The 25,280-nt window shown below is 41.6% G+C and overlaps 2 protein-coding genes across 7 annotated transcripts in view; both read left to right on the forward strand.

The window, feature by feature from the left end:
* golga4 (golgin A4) overlaps positions 1-17,275 on the forward strand; it is a 40,429-nt gene extending 23,154 nt beyond the window's left edge. For all 6 annotated transcript variants that reach the window (XM_061691016.1, XM_061691017.1, XM_061691019.1 and 3 more), the window contains 10 exons: positions 598-4,286; positions 4,465-4,586; positions 4,921-5,051; positions 5,344-5,430; positions 10,629-10,649; positions 11,334-11,402; positions 11,735-11,810; positions 14,270-14,367; positions 15,618-15,704; positions 16,707-17,275. In XM_061691016.1, the coding sequence (XP_061547000.1) occupies positions 598-4,286; positions 4,465-4,586; positions 4,921-5,051; positions 5,344-5,430; positions 10,629-10,649; positions 11,334-11,402; positions 11,735-11,810; positions 14,270-14,367; positions 15,618-15,704; positions 16,707-16,724 (4,398 nt within the window). In that variant the 3' untranslated portion in view covers positions 16,725-17,275. The remainder of the gene's footprint in view (positions 1-597; positions 4,287-4,464; positions 4,587-4,920; positions 5,052-5,343; positions 5,431-10,628; positions 10,650-11,333; positions 11,403-11,734; positions 11,811-14,269; positions 14,368-15,617; positions 15,705-16,706) is intronic.
* Positions 17,276-18,172: 897 nt separating this feature from the next.
* itga9 (integrin, alpha 9) overlaps positions 18,173-25,280 on the forward strand; it is a 59,469-nt gene continuing 52,361 nt past the window's right edge. Inside the window, exons 1-3 of the mRNA XM_061690683.1 lie at positions 18,173-18,638; positions 18,799-18,926; positions 20,605-20,711. Coding sequence (XP_061546667.1) covers positions 18,451-18,638; positions 18,799-18,926; positions 20,605-20,711 — 423 coding nt within the window. The 5' untranslated portion in view covers positions 18,173-18,450. The remainder of the gene's footprint in view (positions 18,639-18,798; positions 18,927-20,604; positions 20,712-25,280) is intronic.

Here is a 25,280-nt window from a genome sequence, read left to right on the forward strand (position 1 = left end):
AAAATTCTTTGGCCCTCTGTATGTTGCACATATATTGAGGACTGACAATAAAATGCTACCATGCCACGCTACCATAACATACATTTTGGTCGTTCTATGCTTCCAATTTTACAGGAACGCCAGCACCAACATGACTGTTCCCAAGGGTTCGAAGTGACGTCCATTTCAGTATGGTTAGATGATTTAGGGTGGAGGAACTTGACGGGCCCACAAAGAGCCCTAACCTCAACCAGACATGCCCTCTTCTATCTGACTATTAAATGTTTTTTTGTGATGAATGTAAAACAATTGTACAGAGATACTACAGAACCTAGCCCAAAGCCTTTCCAGAAGACTGGAATGTGTAGAGTGTAACAGTGAGATGCCCTAATACATTTGTCCACATAGTGCACATATAGCAGCAGATGCATCTTTAGAGATGCAATAGATGAGACTCACACCAGTCTTTTTTTTGTTCTTCCTCATAAGCCTTTGAGGTATAATAAACACAACATGTTGCAAAGCACAGTGATGTCAGCACAATTATGTGTATATTCAGTGTTGTGATTGATTACCTATAATTGTATTGCATTTAATGAAACGCCCATATGCTTTCAGAGAATAATGGAGTTAGAAAGTTCCCTGGTGAAGATGTCCCAAGAGGAATCAGTCCCGTCCCATGAACAGTCAAGTCTGTTGGACCACCTGAAGAATAACCACAAAGAGCAAATGTTGGCATTACAGAAAGAGCACCAGGCACAGCTGGAAAAGCACAAGGACACCCTATCCCAGCAGCACAGTACTGCTCTGGAAGAGCTCAAGGAAAAACACAGGGTTGAATCGGAGACACTTCTGAAAGAGAGAGACCTGCAAATTCATATGCACACAGAGGAGATGAATCAGAAATTGGATGCAAAGCAAGCTGAGCATCAAGCACTTGAAGCTGAACTTTCCGAAGTTTTGAAGAGTAAACAGCTTTTGGAACAGAAGTTGGTTGAAGTAAAAGATGCACATTGTTTAGCTCTGCAGGATCAGGTGGCAAAACACAGTGCAGAGATTGAAAATGTTAAGCAAGAGCATGAACAGTCTCTTGGAGGAATGGAGAAAATTCTGAAGGAGGAACTTAATGCTTTGAAAATAATTTTGAGGGAAAAGGAAAATGAAATTAAAGACCTCATTCAAGGAGAAAAAATGCTAAAAGAAAAATCACATTCCGCTCTAGAAGAGCTTGACGTCAGAGCAAAGCAACTGGAGGATTTGAAGCAATCTTTATCACATCTCCAGCTGGAAAATTCCAACTTAAAAGAAGGTAAAGAAGCATCAAATAAAATCTCGAACGATCTTGCTCAGTCTAAGAACAACTTGACAGATTTGCAGCATCTGCTTGAAGTAGCAAAAAATGACTGTCAACACAAAGAGTTATTACTCCAAGAATTACAGCAGCAATTACAGCAGAGGCAAAAGCAACTCTCTGAGCAGGAGAAGTCACACAGTGAAGAGCTTAACACTAAAAAGGAAGCGCAAACACATCTTCAGAAACAGTTGGAGGATGAAAAAGCTGCTTGTGAGAAGAAGCTGTACAACACTATAACTGAGATGGAAGCTAAAATTAAAACACAGGAAACAAAGATGGAAAAGTTCAAACAGAAGGCCAAAGAAATGCAAGATCACTTTAAGAAAAAGATCCAGCAGAAAGAAGAATCCATGAAAATTGCACTTGTAAAGAAAGATGCAGAGCTTCAACAAAAAGAGCAGCAAATTCAAGAGAAAATTTTAGAGATGGCTGAAAAAAATTCCCAAGGCTTGAGTAATACAATGTTAGAGCTGCAGGCTAACCATTTGGGGGAAGTGGAGAAACTACGTGATATCCACAGACATGAAATCTTGGAGCTGGAACGCCATTGGCAGGAGAAGTTAGGACAGCAGGAGGAGGAATTAATGGAAAAACACTCGCACATATTGCAGGAAAAGATACAGGAACTGCAAGAATGTTCTTTGAAACTTAACAGGAGCAAAGAAGCTAGTGATCAAGTACTTAATGCAATGAAAGACCTAAAGGAGGAGCTTACAATTAAAGAAACAACTGTGCAAAAGCTGAAAGAAGAACTTCAAGAAGCAGGGGTTAAGCTTGAAGGTTTGTCAACAAGTGACACTTTGCTGAGAGAGCAAATGGAGTTAGTGGAGAGGAACCTCAGCCACGCTATGAATGAGCGAGACTCTCTGCAGGACAAGCTCAACATGACAGAGGAAGAAAGCAGAGAGAAATTAAAAACTTTGTCAGACAAGTTGGAGGACATGGATGAGCAGCTTCAAGCTGTTGAAGGTTCCAGACGAAAGGAATGCGAGGACTTGCAGAATAAATCTGAGGAAGCTGCCATTCAGAGAAAGGCTTTGGAAGCACAGTTCCATCAGCAAGTCAGTATGATCAGCAACCAAATGCAGCATTACTGTAAGGACGTCCAGTGCAAAATGGTGGACGGAGCCTCTGAACTTTGTCAGAAAGTTGACTTTAGAGTCTCTGATTTAAAAGAGAGAATTCTGTGTAGCCAGAAAAATATTTTGCACCTTAAAAATGTTGTCTCTAGAAAAGTAGATAGACTTTGCACTTTAGAGGAGAATCTCTGCCAGAAGAGCGAGGAGAATAACAATCTATGCATTTCATTAGAACAGTTGACTGCTCAGGTAAATGCTCACATGGAGCAAATCAAAGCCTTAACAAATGAAAATGAGAACAATTCTCTTTCTATCAGTGAAAAGGCTCTTAAGATTGAGGAGCTAAATGAATTAAACAGAGTTATATCAATACATTTGAAAGAAAATGAGTTGCAAGTGAATAACTTGGAAAGCATCATCAGTGACTTGAAACATCAACTAGAAGGTAAGGAAGAAGCCATATTTAAGCTGAAGCAGCAGTACGAAGAGGAGAGACAAAAGGCTTTAATTCAAACGGACGAAACCATTCAGAGTTCACAGCAGGAGCGAGATTCACTCTCTAAGCAGGTAAATGCCCTCAAAGCCAGTCTTTCTGAGAATGACAACATTGTAGCGTCTCTGAAGACGAGGCTCGAAGAGCTGGAGCGCGTTGTCTCAGAGAAGAATGAATCTTTGCAAAGGCTGACGGTGAGTTTTGACAATCAGTCCATCAGCAAGTCTGAGCTGGACCAAGTTTTGAGTGAGAAGGAACAGAAGGTGAGCGGGCTAACTGCAGAACTTGAATGCTCAAACCATCGGCTCTGCAAGCTACAGGAGCAGTTGGCCTTAAAGATGAAAGAGTGCGAACAACTCGCATGTGACCTCAAACAGCAGCACAGCATCAGGGAGAATGAGATGGTTGAAAAGCTGCAGCAGAACAGCCACTTGGAGCAAGAGATGGAGGAAAAACTGCACCACCTCGAGGAGGATAACCTAAAGTGCAAAAGCCAACTTCAGACTCAGGAAGATGAATTTGAAAGGCTGAAAGAAGAGATTATGAAAAGAAAAGAGGAGTGTGTGAGGGAAACCGAGGAGAGGTTGACAGCAGAAAGCACTCGGAAAGTTTCAGAGCTAAAGAAGAAAGCAGAGCAGAAAATTGCTCAAATTAAGAAGCAGCTAACTTCACAGCTTGATGAAAAAGATGACATTATCAAGATGCTTGAGGCTAGCTATGAGGAGCTCAAGAAAAATGAGGCCTCCGGTAAAGAATGCATTGACACATTAGAGGAGAAAAACAAATCTCTCGAGGAGGTTCTTGTCAAGCTCAAAGAAGAGCAGGCAAGCCAACTGGAACAGACTCAGGCTGATGAGAGGCGGATGATGCAGAAGTCTTTAGACGAACTGAAGAGCATGCATGAAGAGAAGCTGTCTACACTTCAGCGAGATTCATTACACCAAGCAGAGCTCAAACAAGCAGAAGCACTTGAAATTGAATCTAAGCTTAAAGAGGTAGAGAAGCAGAATGAAGCGTTCCTTGAAGAAGTTATGACTCTGAAAGAAGAAATTAGAAAGAAGATTGTTCAGTGTGATCAACATCAAGTTGCCTTAATGCAGGCCCAAATCTCATTTGAACCTGACAAGAAGATGGAGTGTAGTAGTTTTCAACAAACAAAGAGCATGTTGGAAAATGAGATGAAAAATCACTCTCCCGAACTGGATGAGGATTCTCTTGATTCTCTTAAGAGCAAACTAAATCAGATGAAGAATGAGAAGGAGAAAATCCACAAAGATTTTACCAGGTTACAAAAAGACATCAGACTAATGAGGAAAGAGCATGATCAGGAACTTGAATATGCAAAGAAACAGTTATTGGAGGAGAGTGAAAACAAACTCAAGTAAGTTATGGCTTCAAAATGTCTGTGTGCATTGTCAAACATTTTGTTTTGTGTATATGCATTCACCTTCCATAACATTGTTTTTTTTACACAGTTTATATTGGATCTCAATAGGTTGTGCAGGTGTTCCATGAGTATATACATTATGTACTCTCGCTGTTCCTTTTTGATCCAACAGATTGGAATTAGAAGACATCGAAATGAAGCACAACTCAGCAATCAAGCAGTTAATGAGGGAGTTCCACACACAAATGGCCGTAAAAGAGAAGGAGATAGACACAGCAGTGAAAGAAATCATTGGTAGGATAATTTTCTTTAATTGCGTTTTACTTTTTTCTTACGACATGTCTTAACTACAGAACTAATAGAAGAACTTAATTTTATTGACAACTCTCTGAAACGGGGCTCAAACTTGCACTTAAATGTGAATAGAGCAGTTCTTTAATTAAATAATGTATGCACCAAACATGACTGGTGCCGTCTGAAAGAATCATGCATTGTTAGTTAATTGTCTAAACTATATTTGCAGTTTTTTGTTGATGTTGATTTCTCCTCCGCTGCTAAATAGTGTTGCATAGGGGCTTTAGAGGATGAATGTGGTTGTGACGTGCTGACTCTCCTTTACACATTGCAGGGAAGGCTCAGATTGTGGAGGCAGAGCTTCTCAGTAGTAATCGAGAGGAAACCTTCCACCTGAAGAAGGTGATTGCCCAGAGGGAAGATGAATTGAACAGAACTGTTGAGAAATATGAGCAGGTCATACAGGTACTGAACCAAATTATTCAGTCAGCCCCTGTGTCCATCAATCACAGCCATCATGTAGAAGCTATCCAAGAATGTCTTTCTAATCAGATTTGTACCCCGTGTAAACTCTTGGTTCACCCCCATCGCGTTCCAAATGTGTTCATTTGAACTGATTTTATGCCAGGCGATATTCATGATCAGACTGTCTTAGAGGGTGGAGTTTTGAAATAAGGCAGTGACATGACCAACATTCTTGACTTATGATGCGCTATTGATATATAGGAAATGACGCAGCCATTGTTGTTTTCTTCAGAGTCGAGAGGAGGAGATGGGGACTCGAGTGTGGCAGGTCCAGAAAGAACTGGAGGAACTCCAAGCTAGGAGCCGCAGCACTACTGAGGTACTAAATGTTTGTGACATACTGCAGCTCTTCCGGGGTTGTAAAACATGCAAACAAAAGGCCATTTAAGTGCTGCGCGTCTGTCTTCAAAACTCTCAAAATGCATTTACTGTATGCTAAAAGTTACCAAATAGTTATGATACATTTTCCTTCAAGTTCAGGGACAATTTGCTCTCATAATTCAGTCCGACCAGTTGAGTGGCTGCTCTCCAAAGTGTACCAGAAGATGTGGAGTTAATTTTAATTGCTCAGGAATGTTCTTTTTGGAAAGCAAGAGATTGCGAGGTCGAGGCCAGCCTCTGTCCCTGCTCTTAATTATTATTTTGTGAGGTGACTCAAGGCCTCATTCAGCAACACTATCATGCAAGAAAATGCACACTGGAAAGCAGCCAGGTAGAACAAAAGCACCCCAGGGAGATGGTTGACCCAGGTGATGTTATAATGTGAGCCAAGTGCTGATTCCTCTATCTTTACCACACATGCTAAAATACACAAGATTTATTCTCTCTATGGCATATTTCCCCAGTGAAGTAATAGCTTTTATAGATGCATTGCATGGTTTTTTGCTCAGGGAGGCCTTCCTCTGCAAAGGGCCTCAAAAACCATTCGTCATCTAAAGAGTTGACTTTACAACGATTTGATCGGCCTGATTGGTATCGGCCGATAATTAGCATTTTATGCTGATCGCCTTTGTCATAATTCGCCGATCCGAGCCAATGAATGACGTCATTGATCCACGTCCCCGTTGTGTACAGTACATTCGAATCCAAAAGCTAGTTTATTTTTAGCCTTGACACGTGGCTTTTGACATGATACTGTAAATATCTGACAACCAATAAAGTTTAAAAAAAAACAAAAAAACGTCGGCAGTGTGGGAGACAACACGTCTGAGACAGACAACACGTAATGCCCGGATCAGACTACAAGACAAATTTGGTCTTTCACGATTGCACTGTCAGACTACTGCAATAAAATCTTGTATTCCGATACCACCGCATCCCGTTTTTTTACGATCACCGGGCTTCATCTTGTCAACTCAAACGCGACCGGATACACTCGTTACCATGGTGACGACAACAATAATGGATCGCGCCGTGTTTATAAGAACAAAATGGGGAAAAACATGTTGGTGGTCACCGTTGCTCGGGAGAGGACGTTCGTTTAAGGCTTGCTTGAGGAATGTTCACATTCCTTGAACGCTGGCAACTAGATCTATTCCACACATCCACCATCCACACACACATGTAATTGTGAATATTACTCCGTGGCGGACTAATATGTGAGCGCATTGACCTGAGGTTCCGCCAGTGCACTCGGGACATGTTTTGGATAAGTCACAGGAGTTGACGAGACCAGAAAAAACACTTCCGCCGCTTCTGCTGTTAAGAAGTAACGGTACTTTTACTCCGTTACAATGATCTAAATGTCGCACGCTACTTTTATTTATTTATTATTGCTTACTAATGAACTATTTCGTGCATGAGACTACAACTTAGACTTCCGCATCGGGCCCTGTTTGCACCAATCCAGTTTAAGCGGTATTGACGTTTAAGTCGAGCTCACCAATCAAACGGCACAAGAAAGTCACATGATCTCACAAATCATCTATTGGGCTTTCCGGGCATAGGTATTAACAACAGATAAGCCAGCCCGTCTGATTGTCGTACCTACGTGGCCACCATTTTGTGAAGGTCGTTGTTACCATGAAGGCAACGGCGAGCTACCCGTTTACATTTTGACAAACAAAAACAACAGCGTTCATGTATTGTAGTATTTGTCTGGCACTGTGCCCAAACATGGATATATCAGCTCACTTATAACTTTAGAAGTGAAGTGCATACACACACAGCAATATCAGAATTTGCACATTCACATTTTATTTTGTAATTTTTTTATTGATGTTTATGCTGTGGTTAAAAATAAATAAATCTGAAGGTACTATTTACTCAGTACTTTAATAATTATGTCACTGTGTAATTTTTACTCTTATCTAAATTTTCGGAGGACAACTTTTTACTTATTGTCACATTATTGTCAAGTAACAGTACCATTACTTGAGTACAATATTTGGCTACTCTACCCACCTCTGGAATCATGTTTAAGCAACATTTTTGCTCAACAGATCAGCCCGTTTCGTATTTGTTGCACTGGTCTTTTGTATTTTCCTGTTGCGGTGCTGCGGGTCGTGGCCCAACATCGGCGACGAGTTGATCCGCTAGTACATTTTGTATTAATTAGGAAACGCGTGTCCCTAGAGCCAGCTTATGCAGCCAGGAATCGGATCGCCAAGGCCCTGCCTTCGGCCACCGCCCGGCTCACACTGCACCTGACCCCTATGGCCCCTACCACAGGTGGTGGGCGAATGGTAAGGGGGACCCACGTTACCCTTTCGGGCTGTGCCCGGCCACGCGCCCCCCACGTGCCCCATGGGTGCAGGCGACCAGACGCTTGCCTTCGAGCCCCACCTCCATGCCTGGCTCCAGAAGGGGGCCCCGGTGACCCGCGTCCGGGCAAGGGAAACCTACATCCATTTGTTTTCTTCATCATAGGGGTCTTTTAGCAGTGTTTTGTCTGGTCCCTCACCTAGGACCTGGGTGTCCCTACCAGGAACGTGAAGCTCCAGACAACTTAGCTCCTATGATCGGACAGCTTCGAGGAACTTCTGGTGCCCCATCCGGCGTCTCAGGAGGGGGTAGCAGTGCACCATCAACACTGTGTATCGTGGGGATGGGGCGCTGTTAACTTCAACTAGGTGAAGAGAGTACTTCGAATACCTTCTTAATTCCACCGACACGCCTTCTCATGAGGAAGCAGAGCTGGGGTCTCTGAGGCGGAATCTCCTATCTCTGGGGTTGAGGTCACCGAAGTGGTTAAAAAGCTCCTTCGTGGCAAGGCCCCAGGGGTGGATGAGATTTGCCCAGAGTTCCTAAAGGCTCTGGATCTTGTGAGGCTGTCCTGACACCCCTCTGCAACATCGCGTAGACATCGGGGACAGTGCCTCTGGATTGGCAAACTGGGGTGGTGGTCCATCTTTTTAAGAAGTGGGACCGGAGGGTGAGTTCCAACTACAGGGGGATTACACTCCTCAGCCTCCCCGGTAAAGTCTATTCAGGGGTGCTGGAGAGGAGGGTCCATTGGGAAGTCGAATCTCAGGTTCAGGAGGAGCAGTGTGGTTTTCGTCCTCGCTGTAAAACAGTGGACCAGCTCTACACCCTCAGCAGGGTCCTCGAGGGTGCATGGGAGTTCGCCCAACCAGTCTATATGTGTTTTGTGGACTTAGAGAAGGTGTTCGACCGTGTCCCTTGGGGAGTCCTGTGGGGGTTGCTTCGGGAGTATGGGGTACCGAACCCCCTGATATGGGCTGTTCGGTGCCAGAGTTTGGTCCGCATTGCTGGCAGTAAGTTGGACTCGTTTCCGGTGAGAGTTGGACTCCGCCAAAGCTGCCCTTTGTCACCAATTCTGTTCATTACTTTTATGGACAGAATTTCTAGGCGCAGCCAAGGTGTAGAGGGGGTCTGGTTTGATGGTCTCAGTATTGCATCTCTGGTTTTTGCAGATGATGTGGTTCTGTTGGCTTCAAGCTGTGATCTCCAACTCTCACTGGAGCGGTTCGCAGCCGAGTGTGAAGCGACTAGGATGAAAATCAGCACCTCCAAATCTGAGACCATGGTTCCCAGTCGGAAAAGGGTGGCGTGCTCTCTCTTCAGGTCGGGGATAAGATCCTGCCCCAAGTGGAGAAGTTCAGGTATCAAAAGTTCAGGTGCCAAAAGGTATGGAATGGGAGATCGACAGGCAGATGGGTGCAACGTCTGCAGTGATGCGGACTTTATATCGGTCCGTTGTGGTGAAGAAGGAGCTAAGCCGAAGGGCGAAGCTCTCAATTTACCGGTCGATCTATGTTCCTACCCTCACCTATGGTCGGTCACAAGCTGTGGTCCGTGACGGAAAGAACAAGATCCCGGATACAAGCGGCCAAAATGAGTTTCCTCCGCAGGGTGTCCGGGCTCTCCCTTAGAGAGAGGGTGAGAAGCTCGGTCATCCGGGAGGGGCTCAGAGTAGAGCCGCTGCTCCTCCGCATTGACAGGAGCCAGATGAGGTGGCTTGGGCATTTGATTAGGATGCCTCCTGGACGCCTCCCCGGTTAGGTGTTCCGGGCACATACCACCGGGAGGAGACCCCGGGGATGTCCGAGGACACGCTGGAAAGACTGTATTATCCCGGCTGGCCTGGGAACGCCTCTGGATCCCCCCGGAAGAGCTGGATGAAGTGGCTGGGGAGAGGGAAGTCTGGGCGTCCCTGCTAAAGCTGCTGGCCCTGTGACCCGACCTCGGATAAGCGGTAGAAAATGGATGGTTAGCACATCTGCCTCACAGTTCTGAGGACCGGGGTTCAAATCCCGTCCCCGCCTGTGTGGAGTTTGTATGTTCTCCCCGTGCCTGCTTGGGTTTTCTCCGGGTACTCCGGTTTCCTCCCACATCCCAAAAACATGCATGGTAGGTTAATTGAAAACTCTAAATTGCCCATAGGTGTGAATGTGAGTGTGAATGGTTGTTTGTTTGTATGTGCCCTGCGATTGGCTGGCAACCAGTTCAGGGTGTACCCCGCCTCTCGCCCGAAGATAACTGGGATAGGCTCCAGCACGCCCACGACCCTAGTGAGGTTAAGCGGAACGGAAGATGAATGAATGAATGATGCATTTGGGATTAGCCTTTGAAGTTGGTAATAGTGAAAAATAAAGTGAAACCAGCAATGATTTGTTAATTCCTTTCCAGAATGAGAGTACTTAAAGAGGGTGATGCCATTCATGTGGCACAGGCATCAGGTGCAGGTCGAGATGGGCTGGGCTCAAGTTGGAGGCCAGAACAAAAAAGCAAAGAAATGAGGCAAATTTAAAGCGGTGTCAAGTTTTTCTGCGTGAAGAAAATATATATTTTTTTGCCATATTATACTCTTCAGTTTTCCAGATTGCTTAATTTATGTTAAAATAAAAAAAAACATTCTCTGCGGTGGTCCAGGGGATCCTCCCAGACCCCACTTACAATGTTTTTTTTTTTTTGTTTTTTTTTTGGTCACCTTTTTCATGCCTTTGGTGTTTGCATGTCTGAAATATATCTTAAAATCAACTTCAGTGTTATCACATACATATTCTATTCCATTTGAACAAGCTCAATATTTGCTTTCTTTTGTCTTTGACACAGATGAGCCCTGAGGAACTACAGGTTAGTGTGTGTGTGTGTGTGTGTGTGTGTGTGTGTGTGTGTGTGTGTGTGTGTGTGTGTGTGTGTGTGTGTGTGCGCGCGCGCAAGCTTGAGTGTTTCACGGTGTTAACTAACTTTTTAGACCTCAATTACTATTTTACTTATTGCGCAAAAATAAGGAATATCATTATGCCATTCATTGGACACACATTGTAAATGGCAGCTCTATTTGCATCATCAATAAATGATCTTGGTGGTTCCTAATATCTTTTTTTCTTATTTTAACTGTTAACAGATATATTTTTTCCAATTTCCAACTTCATTGGATTTGATGCTAATTGATATTATTTCCAGTTTTATATGCATCTGAAATATATTGAACTTCTTAACTCAAGTCATTTTAGCAATCTCATTTGTTGTTTTCTTAGCTTAATGCAGCCCCCTAATTGGACCCTTCTGCATTATTTAATATTATCACACGTTGACAGGATTTTTGTCTTGACATGTTTGCTAAGAAAGTGAGAAGCCGCTCACTATATTAGTTAGGGTTAAATAGTTTGTTTCCAGGTAGTAGGAGTATTTTGGCCTTGTAGTGGTTTCCATTGATGAATAAGCATGATTGTAAGAACACACAGTATTGTTTCCTGTTCCAATGTTTCCTTGTTGGTCTCACTGCTTCCCTCCTCTCATTCCTCTGCTATGCAGGCGCAGCTTGCTGAGAAGACAACATTGCTGAGTGAAGCTCGACTGAAGGAGCAAGGCTTTGTTGAGAGGGTGACTATCTGGTCTAGAGTGTGCGCTTTTAGCAGGGACAAGTGAACGGCAAATCTCGTGTAGTGTGTTCCCATGCTTTAGTGGCTTCCAGCAAGCGCTACTGCTCTCCAACTTAATTACTGCACATCTGTTTACATTTGCTGTAAGACCTATAAACAATCAGAGCAACGCCTCCCACAGTTTTGCTCCCATACGTCATCTTTCTCGCAAACATCCCGAGGGATGGTCTACAAAGTGCTTCTCATCTGTGCCACATATCAATTAAACTAATGGAGAGACTTAACCTGCTGGGGTCAAATGACTTTTATGATGATTTCTATGCATGTTTGTAGATTCACTCGCTTGAGGACAAGATTAAATGCTTCCACCGGAACACAGTCATAACTCATCTGGGGAGCACATACAAAGGTAACACTGTGAATCGCTTAGTTCTGCTTCTGGAGTTTCTTTCCCCCTTTTTTTGCTCAGTAACACAAAGCTTTCGAAATTGAACTGCAGCACCTAGGCGAGAGCATATGCATATAAGCTTATCTGTTACTGGCCATGTCTCCTCACGCAGCAGCGGGGACAGGATGTGAAGAGGCAGTATGTGGGGGTGTTGTGGCATATGGCCGTGTGTTCTGGCATAGGTATGCTTTAGAGAACAATATGGCTATGTGTGATTGAGGCCTCAGATGAGCTCTGTGGTTTCATCTAGGCTTTGGTCAAGGTTAACGTTAGGTATTAGGATTTTACATAAAAAGATCTGTGGCTTAACCCTCTGGTATTGTAAATCAGTGCCACATCTTCATGTATACAGTATTATAAACCTATCATGGGCTAAAGTGAATTATCCTCCCCTTTTAAACTATTTCTGTTTCTGTAATAAAGTGAAGCCGCTGTTAGAAGGTGAAATGTGGAGGGGCTGTCTGTGAAGCAGCTATACTCAGATATAATGACTTTTGCAGGTTGGGATTGTAAATTATTATACACAGCACTGTGACTCCATTCTGCCAACCGTTATTTCCTCGACACATATTTTATCTTCTCTGTGTTACCTTTTTGATCACATTATTATTCTCTCACAAGACAATTTTTTTAGGTACACAAATGTAATTTAATGGCATTTTTATTGTATCTATAGTCCTTCCACTACCACAGCTGTTATGAATGCATTTTTGTCTTACATTCAATATAAAGTGCTTAATGTGTAATGTAATATTTTATCTAATGTGTGACAGTAATGCATGTTACTTAACGATGGAATTCTTTCCATATTGAGATCTGCACCAAAACATAATGGTTTCATTACTGACCCATTCAAGAATTTTTTTTTTGCATTAGGTAAGGAGTCTGGAACTTTTACACCATTGAAATTTACATCAGCTTATTGACATATGTGTAATTGGTACCACTCCGACAATGACCTTATTGTGCAGGTCATCCTAATGTTATGGTCATTGTGTCTGAATGCGCCACCAAGTCAGCTGTGTTTTCGGATTGGTTGATAACAAAGTATCGTCTGTCTGGGGCATTATGGGGTCAAAAGGACAAAGGCAATATGGAATTTATTGGTCAGCCATGACTTCATGCCAGCAGATCAAAGACTTGTTTGTTTTATGTTTTCAGTAACATTACTACCAGGTACCATCGTTTAGTTTTTCTTCAATAGATTCTGGAACAGTGAATAGTTGCAGATGGAATTTTCATCATATGTGGAGTTGAATATTGCCAGGCTTAACATGTCCATTCTGCCATAGTGAAATATCGGTTGATATAAAAACTCAGAGACGATCTAAATATATTTGTGAAACAGTGCAGTCAGCTTACTAACTGAATCATGTTGCTACGTGAAGTCCACCTTGTGCTCATTAAATGATGACGTTAGTCAAGGATGTCCGCCCTGTTATCGTCCACCTTGCCAGCAAGCTTACATATTTTACTGCTTACATGTACATTGTTTGTTTGCAGTGACTTGATTAAAAAAAAAGTGTGGGAGCTTGACCAATGCTTTTCTAAGATCATATCTACTTGATACCATAAATATGAAGTCTCAGCTTTTTTCTGGTAAAATGGGGGAGTCCCAAAGGCACATTATGGTGATATTGGCTCCTAAAAAGGCACCATTAGTTACGCAAAGCACACAAGCCTTTATCCAACTCTCTGTCCGTGTCTCCATAAATTTCCTGTGCCGGTGGATGTCTTACATACTTGTAGTTTCACTGAGTCTTGCTATCCAGTTTTTCTTCTTTTTGTTTTCTTTGAGGAGTACTATTTTAGGGGGGTCTACTGAAAGCATTGAACATGTTTCATCAACAGGGCACCTGCAATAGACAAATCCAATGTGGATAAAAACTTTGATAACCACTATTGGCTTAATGGGAACAAATCTCACCAACATATTTCTTCAATTGCTTTTGTAGTATTTTTTTCCCCCTGCCCCTAATTGTAAAAGAGCCTTTGTGGACACCCTGCATGTTACCGTCTCTGTTATTATTTCAGACGGGCACAGAGAAGCGAGTGGCAACTGAAATGTGCTAATGGTTAAATAGTAGTAAAATCTGTGTATGCCAGTAGTAAGTGTTAGCAGCCCTCGCCAACAACGGGCATTCATTGATTTTGAAAGTGTAATGTTATATACCTTTAGGCAAAGAATTAAAATACTCATTCAGCTTCTTCACGCTGAGCCTGGACTCACGAGCCTGCACTTTTATTTAGTGTTTAATTTGCAGCCATGCCACTGTGCAAAGTGGCCCTATTAATTTGCTAGTACCGGGAGGAAGGGGGAGCTCTTAACAAGCTAAATTTGTAACAGTTTGGGGCATGTCATTGGATTATTAGTCTTAGTCACGTACTGTATTATTATTCATTTGACTTTCGCTTGACAGATGCTGCACTGAACAAACCCGAGCCCCTCTCAGAAGCCACTGAGATGGAGTACCTGAAGAAAGTGCTGTTTGAGTACATGATGGGGCGAGAAACAAAAGTACAATTTTCTTTTTTCTTACATAATTGTGCACAAACAATGCAAATTAATGCCTTTTTTTCATCTCTGGAAATTGTTGTTGGCACTGAGTTATTTCCTTTTTTTCTTATTGCTGAAGTATGGTTTGTTATATTTTATTAATCTATTAAAATATTTCAAATAAACCAAAGCGTTCACAACTGTGGAAGCTATAAAATGTGGAGGTTTAAAAAAAAAAAAAAAAAAAAAAAAGAATGAATGCAAACCCCCTCTTCTGGTTCCAGTATTTTTTTATTTATTGCAGTAAGGAAAATTCACATCATGGCGAAAACGGGTAATTCAGCTATTAAACATAAACTTAAGATATTTGTCCTTTTACAGGTTTTTTTATTGACTCAAGCACAAACAAATACATATATATATATTATTATAAAGCAAACAGTTTAAATATTGTCATACATGAGCCAAAACATTAGAAGACCAATCAGTCTGTCTTTACAAATCCATACACAACAGAAAACTAATAGACATAATATATAATACCAAAAACTGAGCATTTGTATCATTGTAAAGAGACAGCTGCTGTACCTTACATAGTGGCCAGTGACTGTAAGTGTTGACCAATCTGTCCTGTTTAGCTAGTTTTGGCTTAATGGGAACATTACCCAATGACACAAGGGTGCCCGATGATGGCCTTCTGCAGCATAGAATATGTGTCCACTTCTAATTGACATTGATCTCTCTCATTACCAGTGCTGTTGATAAGGTCCTAAAGTCAGCGGGATTTTCGCAGCAGCTTCCTGAGAGTCCATCTTAACAGCAGCATGGGAGCGTTCCTTGTGCGCGGGATGTCCTGCAGGCAGACTGCGAGCGCATATGTGTGGCATGACGCACACATTTAAAGACACGCTAGTCCTGTTTATTGTTAGCGGAGCCCTTGGGTTTCTCTGTGTAGCAGCCGTGTTCCTGATTATCCCCGTGTTTATGGTTTAGTGCATGCACCCTGGCAGATAGGCCTGGTGTTGATTATGCACATAAGGTTTTTTCTCTTATTTAATGCACATTTTTTTTCTCTTATGTAATCATCTCTGAAATTTCTTTTTTTTGTTTTTTGATTGGATGAGTGCATCACGTGTGCATTTTAATAATGTGCGTGTGATCTCAAACTACTATTCTACGCTTGATATAAAACAGTTTGATTTGCTGATGACGTCAAACTAAAAATCAATTAAGTTTCAACTTTTATTTTTCTGTTTTGATGTCACTCACAGACGATGGCCAAAGTGATAACGTCCATGCTCAAGTTTCCTCCAGACGAGGCTCAAAAAGTTTTGGACAAAGAGGAGTCCAAAGCAACGGTAGGGCTGTTCTTTTATTTTATGTACTTTATGACCGGTAATCCGTCTAATTTACATAAAATACAAAAGTCAGCTAGAATGGCAATCAGTAGTGCACAGACTTTCGGCAAGTCAGACTAAAATGTATACTACGTCTTACACGTTTGTATACTTCACCTTGTTGTTGTATATCTGACGGTGGTGGGAAGTACAAATACTTTACTATATTTCACATGTGTACTTTACTCCCTAAAAACATGTGTATACTTTCTACTCCTTGTTAAAATAGGCTTGTTACTTTTTTTCCAACCTCTGTGGGTGAAGACACTGTAAAAAACATGTAAATAGAGAGAGTTAAAGTAAACCACGGTTAGATCTTGATTTATTGTGGTCTTGGAGTCCTATTAGGTGGGAAAAAAACAGGGACAACAGCGAAATTGGGGTTGTTGAACCAAGGAGCATTAGCGACGGTGATGCAACAGATTCAGTGTAGCAAAATATTCCAAATCCCTGGCCTTATTTGAGAGAATTTTGATATTTTCAGCTACAACAATGATTCGTGGGGAATGTGTTGTCTTGTACCAGCCTAAGAATAAAAACCACAAGCTTCTGACATCAAACATTCTCTAATCTCTCTCTAGTCTAATCTGATAGAACACACAGGAGTAATGTGTATTTTTCCAATTATCATTAGCTCATTGAGATTTTTTTTGTTTTTTTGTTACTCAGTTCACAACTTTACCCAAGCTACGAGAAAACGTAACAAAGATAACAAAGCAGAACCAACGCAAGCTAGCGCTTAAACAAGATGTGACCCGTAACTTGGTTTTGTTTGTGTGCTTACTCTTTAGCTTACTTTAATTACATATATACACTTAATACTTGAAGCACAGTCTGAGTATCTGATGTGAATTGTGAATGCCCATACATGGCTGTCGACATAGAGTATAGTAGATTTCAAGTGCTTTGTTACAGAATACGATACAAACACTTTACAGACGATTTATGTTTGTCTCTCTGCAGCACTGGTTGAGCGTCTGATGCTTTGCGATGAAAATCATGCAGCCGCTGCTGAAGGGGAAGACTGCCAAGGATTTGATCAAACCCTTCTCTGCATTATCTATTTGTGTATGTATGCGTGTATGAATGGCTACTTGGATTTTATTGTGCTCTGTATAGTTTGCAGTGCGTGTGTAACACTACAAGTATGAGGGAATTCAGACACAGATCTTCCATAAATCTGCATTTTGGTTGAGATTAATTTATGTTTTCGAAGGTATACTTTTTATTCTCTAATGTGTCTATACTGATCGGTGTGCAATAAATGGTACTCTTATCACATATCAAGGCCGACGGTCAGTTGATTTTTAGGTTTTCTTGTTGTGTTGTTGTCTGGTTCACGTCTTCTGCAAACCTGTAAATGCCCTTAAACTCTGGCCTCACTGCACATTTAAATTAGCCGTCTGTTGACCCTTGCCCCCCACCCCCCATCCCCAAGCTTTATTTTCCAACTCTGACCCCAGAAGACACTGTAATTTGTATTAAAAATGGAAACTGTACTAGAGGGCTCTATAGTTATATCTTGCTATACATTTTCTGTATAACAAATTAAATCATATTTACAAAATATCTTTAATGCCTGGCTCGTTTCTTTTGTTTGGCACTTTTGGAGCAAACTCACGAGAAGCGCCATGTTTTCATGCTGTTAAAAAGGTTGCAGATCATCGTTTTCCATCTTAATAGACCTGAAGAAAAACATTTTGGTCATCATTGAGAGAATTTGGCGCTTATTCTCAGCTGCCTTCAATATACGTACAACATACGTACTCGCAACAGATTTACAGCACAATATAAATATACCCATTATACCCAAAGCTTTTATAACAAGTATGCACTGAAAATAATTAGACCCCAAACACCTGTATATAATGCAGGCCTGATTTGACTTTCATGAAACAGAAATGCATGTTTTCCCATGCTTTTTTTTGCGCATTTACGCATTCCACAATATTCCGAACGTAAGTTATAATTGTGGTTTAGGTAAAAACAATTAAATAAATCAATTGTAGAAATGCATCTATTGTAGTGTCGTTATTGGTCTGTTACATCTGGTACTAATGTTCTGCTACATGTAATAGGAGTTAAGGCATGGGTGGGTAAAAGCTACACCGGAGTCAATAAAACTCGAACGTTTTTTTTCCTCAATTGAAACTTCAATTAGTGAATCTATTAAATTATTACACCTTCAGTGTATCACCGTTAGAGGGAGGCAGTGTGTTCTCATTGCAGTGCCAAAAAATGTCGCCCCTCCAAAGCTCACGTGTGAGGCGATATGCTTCTGTGCTCGACAAAGTCCAACTTCCTCGCGTTCTTCTTTCACAGTAAAATCTCCGACCGCGACGAGCTCCTATCGTCCTTTTCACCAAACTCTTTTGCGTTTACTTTGTTGAAGACTTTCACTACTTCCTGTTCCGCCTCTGCTACTGCACGTGAGTTTGATGTTGGCTGACCGCATTAAACTGTGCGTCTTGCTGCCAGAATGCAGCAACTTGATCAGATGGACTGATAATGGAGAGAAGCTGACGCACCGTTATTCTGTCGCCCGTTGACGTTCCTCAGCGAAGCTTTTCCTAATGCCATTACATTTTACATGCTACGATAGAGCGCTCTACATTATTTGGGGAACTTTTTGACCGGCGTACAACAGGCTTATCCTTCTTGTTTCCCCCCCTCATTTGGACACTTTTACTGCGTAATTACGCACGAGATGCAAAAAGGAATGGCTCCTCGTCGAAGACAAAAAGCGGGAGTACAAACTATTTTACACGTGTGTCTCTCTATTTCTGTGGTTTTTTCATACAATATAGACTTGGAACATCCGTTGGTGTTCCGTGGACCTAATTCAAGTTTTTTTGGCTACTCTGTGCTGGAGCATTATCATGACAACACGCGCTGGTAAGTCCCAGTTGATGCCAATGCTGCTGTGACATTAAATTCAATACACCGCCAATGTGAAGACACTTGATTCAAGTGGAAGGGATGATGAACGAAACATAGATTGTAATGGCAGTGTAATGACCACTCCTCATCCTCTTTCCTCTCTTGATGTGTTCAGGGTCATAGTAGGGGCGCCCAGGGCCGACTCTATCTACAGTAGTTCTGTGCAAGCTCCTGGTGCTCTGTTCAAGTGCAGAGTCCACAGCAACCCGGAGCGCCGCTGCACAGAGATGGACTTGGGAAGAGGTCAGTAGAGCTTGCAGCATCCACACCGCAGCCATGTGTTCAGTTGAGACAACAAGCTCCCACACAAGAAAAGTGCTAGACACACAGTCTCAGCTTCCAAAACCTACATAAACTCTCCAAAACATCTGTTTTGTTTTATCAGACTAATACGGCCTTTTACTCGTCTTTTGTTTTTGGTACATAACCTGCAACATTCACATGAGACAAGCGGCTTCTGTGGGCAGAGGTTTTCCCGCTAGTTTCTTGGATAAATATGATTTATTCCCCGGCTAATATTTTCAATGTGTACAAGCCAAAATAGCTGAGCTTCCACAACACACCACCCACTGTGCACCCTCATGCTCTGTTCTTGTGGTGAAGAACACCGGGGTGCGTGCGTGGCTTTGATATAATCAGTGTGCCACCAAAAACACATGCTGAGTTATAGAAAGTATCTTCTTGATCATTTCAGACACCAAAGTGTTGAAAATTGACTAACCTACATCCTGAAGTGTAACATTACTCTAACCAAATTTTCAATATCCTGTATTTAAGAGAAAACATGTTGGACAGACAGTAGAACATTGCAACGATGTAGCTCTGTCACTAATTCTGATTTCCATAAACATCCTGTAAGCTATTTTACAACAAACCTTATATAAACACACATGCCATCATGCTTGAAAAATATCGACTGTCATGCATTCATCTTATCACTACACAATCAAATCTACAAAGTCCAGCAGAAGCCATTCCTGTGATACGGGTTGACTTTCAAGTTGTTCTAATTTCAAAACAATTGTACCCCTCGAAAACCATTGAATTCAGTTAATTTGCTCGATGCTTAAACTGCTGCCATCATAAAAGCTTAAGTAATGCTACAGGAGCTCTTTTAAGTAACATTTTCACATTCTAAACTGTCATATAAATGTAAAGAGAAGTTCGCCACTGCATAAAAAAACTAAAAGTCAAACCTTTTTGAAACTTTCTTTGAAGATGCTTGCAAGACATATGAAGAGTAAAAATGTGTCATTTTTTTGTTGTTGAGCTTCTCTGGTATTGGTAGTCAGTATAAGGCATTTTGCTTATCTTGATGCCATTCACTGTATCTTAGCATCTGTTTGTTAAAATTAGCTTGCGAATGTGATATTTAATTAATTGTATTGCTCATATTATACTGAGCAGCCAGACCCTTTCATATATATATATATATATATATATATATATATATATATATATATATATAGACCATCGTACATTTGTTAATCACTGTTAGCCTTCTGTATGATCACATAAAAAAGAGAGAAAAAAGCAAACCACACTCACGGAGTTGAATGCTTTTGACGATTTACTGCTGTCTTGTGTGACGTTAGACATCACAATAGTTTGGAATCCTGAGTTTTGAGGCCTATTTGTCTTTAAATCTTTGTTTGAACTCCAAATTGTACCATTTTTGGAGGATTTGCCGTGGGAAATTCCACTGTACATGTAGAGTATGCTCTTGGCTTATGGCTGTGCAGCTACCTAGCGACCACATTTAAACAAACAACGTTCCTGTTTATAAAGCGTCAGGATATTGTTTGCCAAACTGACAGGACAGGACCCAGAAGTATGACAATAGCCGACGAGTTTTTTTTCTGTTAGGGATCCTTTGTCCTGTTGTTGTGACGTCTGCCAACTGCTCTCATTGTCCCATCAGGAAGCAAGCCCCGAGAGTCTTGTGGGAAGACGTGCCAAGGGGACAGAGACGATGAGTGGATGGGAGTAAGCCTGGCCCGTCAGAACACAGCCGACGGCAGAGTACTGGTGAGTTGATTAACGAGAACTGGCTTGATTACAACGACATCATTGTTTCAAAAAATAGTCCCAGTATGTGGTTTAACATCACTTCTTGGTATTTTCTCTTTAAGACAACAGTTGCCTTCTGTAAGTTTCTTATGAGATGCCTGGGGCAGTTTCATGTCATTTCAGTTTTATTTTACAGCACCGTTATTCCCAGGGACTTTTTATCATATGTTTTAGCATCCTGTTCCTTAGGCACTGAAGAAACCAAACAACACTTTGACGTGGGAAAAAAAGAGAATTTAGGTTGAGTCAGTACTTGGTTTCCAAACAGAAGGTGGCAGAAAGTACTGCCTAAAAATTGTGGAAATCGGTACTGTGTGTTGGAGAGTTCACTTTTGAGGGGCTCGTGAACAAATCGCTGTGCAGAGTCCCTACCACAAGTCCCCCAGTCTGATGTCCCTCAATTTGTGTCATGGCCGTTGCATGCTAAATGTACATTGGCATTTTCCCCCCTAATGTTTATGGTGGAGTCTTAGAAGGAGAGTGTTATTTAACATAACAGTCTTTATTTATTCTTTCTTCTTTTGGAGAGAAAAAGCCAAAGAAAAAAATAAAACACTATGCCCTCCGAGGTAATCCTATGATGCTCCCTGAGCTCGTCTTGTGCGATGCATTGACATCTTGCATTGTATGACCTCAGTGGCATTCAGCATTAGAGTCTACTGTATTTCTTCTCAACAACATCAAGCCTTTCTAATACACTCACCGAAATACATGAAACTTCTAAATTTCAGTCATTGAGTTTATTATGAGATTTTATCATTACAATTTTACTTGCGTAACTTTTAATTTGCATTAGCACAGTGTTATGTACATCTGCCTCATACTCGTGGTTCAAATCTCCATTGGAAAATCTCTGCGTGGAATATAAATACACACATTATACATGAAAAAAGTGTTTGCCCCCTCCCTGATTTCTTTCTTTTTTTTTTTTTTTTTTTAATAAATATTTGTCGCTTAAATGTTTCCCATCATCAAACACATTTTAATATTAGTCAAAGACAACACAAGTAAAGACAAAATGCAGTTTTTAAATGAAGTCCAAACCTAAATGGCCCTGTGTGAAAAAAAAAAAAGTTTGTTTCAGCTTGAGGTCACGAACAGATGGCCGGACATTCTCTTTCAGGATTTTTTTAGTAGACAGCAAAATTCATGGTTCCATTTGTCACAGCAAGTCTTCCAGGTCCTGAAGGAGTAAAAAGAGCCCCTGACCATCACACTAAAACCACCATATTTTACTGTTGCTATGATGTTCTTTTTCTGAAATGCGATGTTATTTTTACGGCAAATGTAATCGGACACACACCTTCTAAAAAGTTCAAACAGTTCACACAGGGCCATGTAGGTTTGGATTTTTTCCCCTCCCTAAATAATAAAAACCTTCATTTAAAAACTGCATTTTGTGTTTACTTGTGTTGTCTTTGACTAATATTTCAATTTATTTGATGATGGAAAACATTTAAGTGAGACAAACGTGCAAAATAATAGGAAATCAGGAAGGGGGCAAACACTTTTTCACACCACTGGATTTGCTTCATTATTTTTCTACACTCGTTGGCTGGGACAAATTACGCAGTTCAGTTACTAAATGAGCCACTGAGAACTAAAGTGGGCTCACGACCTTTTTTGTCATTTTGCAGGAGAGTGATTTAAACTGTTGTAAAGCGTTTTCAAATCGGACAGTGTGTGGTCTTGTCTAATGTGCACAGGGAGGTCATCCCATAGTTTGGGACCAGAAATAGAAAAAGCTCTTTTCCCTCTGAGCTTCTGCTTATCTGGAAGATCTGAATATAAATCTGAGAGATTTATACCTTGGTGATTTATATGAGAAGGTTACTTCTTCTGGATCCATGTTTTTACTGAAATTATGGTTTTCCTAGAGATTTTAGTTTATTTCAGACATAATCAACTACCGTATTTTCACGACCATAAGGCGCACCGCATTAAAAGGCGGAGTCTCAGTTACGGGGTCTATTTCTGTATTTAACACATACATAAGGCGCACCGTATTATTGTGCGCAGGCATGGTAAAACATACGCTAGCTTAAAACATACGGTAGCATGCATGCACGCTAAAACAATATTTTTAAAAAGGCAGCGAGAGCAAAACTGAGTTCTGTTGTACTTTATTGAAGTATTTAACAATGTACTCATGTTATTTTTTTTTATGAATCCTCATTCATAAATCCATCAAAGTCCTCATCTTCTGTATCCGAAATGAACAGCTGGGCAAGTTTTCAATCAAACACGCCAGGTTCCCTCTCGTACTCGTCGGAGTCAGTCTCGTTGCCGTGCGGCTCCTCAGAAATGATGCCGGCTTTTACGAAAGCTCGAACAACAGTGCAAGCAGACACGTTAGCCCAAGCATCCACAATCCATTCACAAATTGTGGCGTAACTCGCCCGGCGCTGCCTTCTCCCGGATGTTCTTTGCTCATTAATCCATTTCTCGAGTTGGTCTTCCAACTCGAGCCACCTCGCCTCGTTTCCGCGGAAACTCAGCTTCGTCTTCTTGACTTGGCGAAGCTCGTTTTCCTGCTTCCTCCACTTGCGAACCATGGATTCGTTTATCTTGAATTCTCTCGCAGCTGCTCGATTCCCATGTTCCTCCGCGTAATTGATAGCTTGCAGTTTAAACTGTGCTTCGTAAGCGTGTCTCTTCGTAGGTACCATTTTCGGGGGTCCTTAGCCAAACCAATGCACATACCGGAACTATATACCTACTGGGGGCGTGTCTTTAGCCTCCTCTGTCATGCGCACCCTTCCCCCTTTAACGTCCGCATGCTGTCCTCAGTCACGTCCGCCTTTCCTCGAAAAAAGCAGCGTGTCAGCAGGAAATGTCAGTTAAGCGGAGCGCTCATTAAAGTCACACAACAACAGTTACAGATTTTGGAACTTGGTGCACACACACATAAAGCGCGCCGCATTATAAGGCGCCCCGTCCATTTTGGCGAGAATTTAAGACTTTTAAGTGCGCCTTATGGTCGTGCAAATACGGTACTTACTTTCTGAGTCTTCCATCCATTTCTGAAACTCACTTTTTTGGTTGTTTTTGCAGAAAGCAAAGCTTGGCTTCATGGATGCAGCTCTCTTGAAAATGGGAGTCGGTCTAGTTGTAGCACTGATGAATCAGGAAACGTCCTGAGTGCAATAATGTACTGCAACTATATATCAGAATTGGAATGAAACCTTGATTTGGAGAAATGTGTTATCTGAAACATATGCATTTCCTCTAAATATTTCTACACTTAACTAAAGCTAAACTAAAGCTTAAAAAGCCTCATCAGCTTGCATGTACAGTTTGTGTCTTACCAGTTGTATAACTACTAAACATTGTGAGGTTTAAATATTCAAAGTAGTTGAGAGAGGACTGTCAAAAGAAAAAATAATTTAGCATCTACAACAGGTATGTTCACATGATAGATTAGCAGGTTTGTCTAGGATTCAACCCCTCTGAGTTGGATCTTTATTAATCTCGAGGCACCTCTTACAATGGGTTTGCAAGTCAGTCATGCAAGTTTCAAAATCATTGTGAGCGACTCAGATTTACTGTAAATACTCATTGGCTTGAACACCCTTCCGGCTGACTTCCAGCTCAGGGAGGAAAAATTGGAGGAATCTTTCTCTCTCAGAGGATGTCCACGTCCTTCTTCGGCCTGTTCAACCTGTATGAATATATTTTTGTATACACACTGGTGGAATCTGTTGGAATGACTTTGCATCAAGCTATTACCCCTGGCTCCAGTGTCAGGAATGTGAGTGAGAAGTTACACAACCTTTGGCTGCGACGTATTGCGGCTGTCTCGATAGGTATATGATAAAAGAGAGGTGTTGACTTTCCATAGCCCATGTGTTGCTAAACTGCTGTAAAGCCCTTTTTAACATTTGTTTTTCCTCGTCATCTGAATGAGCTCATATTACAACGCATCAGGGGAGAACCGGCTGCTTGGCAGATGTTTCTTCCAAGCCTCTCACTGAACAAGAACATGACAATAGCTGTGGCGCCACTTAAGATTCTTTCTTTCAGGTCATTCTATTGCCACTTAAGTTTATGATGGAGTAGTTACAGGCGAGGTGAATTCAGTCTGAATATGAGTGCAAATGGTTATTTCCCTGTATGTGTAAAGTGATTTACTGGGGAACAGTCAGGATTTACCTGACTTAATCCACCTCTTAAAGGTGCCATATTTTACCATCCCAACTTTTTCTAGCATTTGGGATGTAATATTTGCTCTATGGTGCCTCGGTAAACAGCCATTCATCCATCCATCCATTTTCTGTTCCGCTTACCCTCACTAGGGTCCGCTTATCCTCACGAGGGTCGCGGGCGTGCTGGAGCCTATCCCAGCTATCTTCGGGCGAGAGGCGGGATACACCCTGAACTGGTCGCCAGCCAATCGCAGGTCTCTCAGCAAACGTGAAATATCAATTAAAATCGTCCACGCATTCCTGAATTCCATACGTTTTTCTGCCGAGAGGCCTGAAATCAGGTCATTGGAATTTCTCGAGCTTATCTATGTCACTAGCGAAT

Source organism: Phycodurus eques, chromosome 11 (assembly GCF_024500275.1).
Source record: "Phycodurus eques isolate BA_2022a chromosome 11, UOR_Pequ_1.1, whole genome shotgun sequence".
Lineage (NCBI taxonomy): Eukaryota > Metazoa > Chordata > Actinopteri > Syngnathiformes > Syngnathidae > Phycodurus > Phycodurus eques.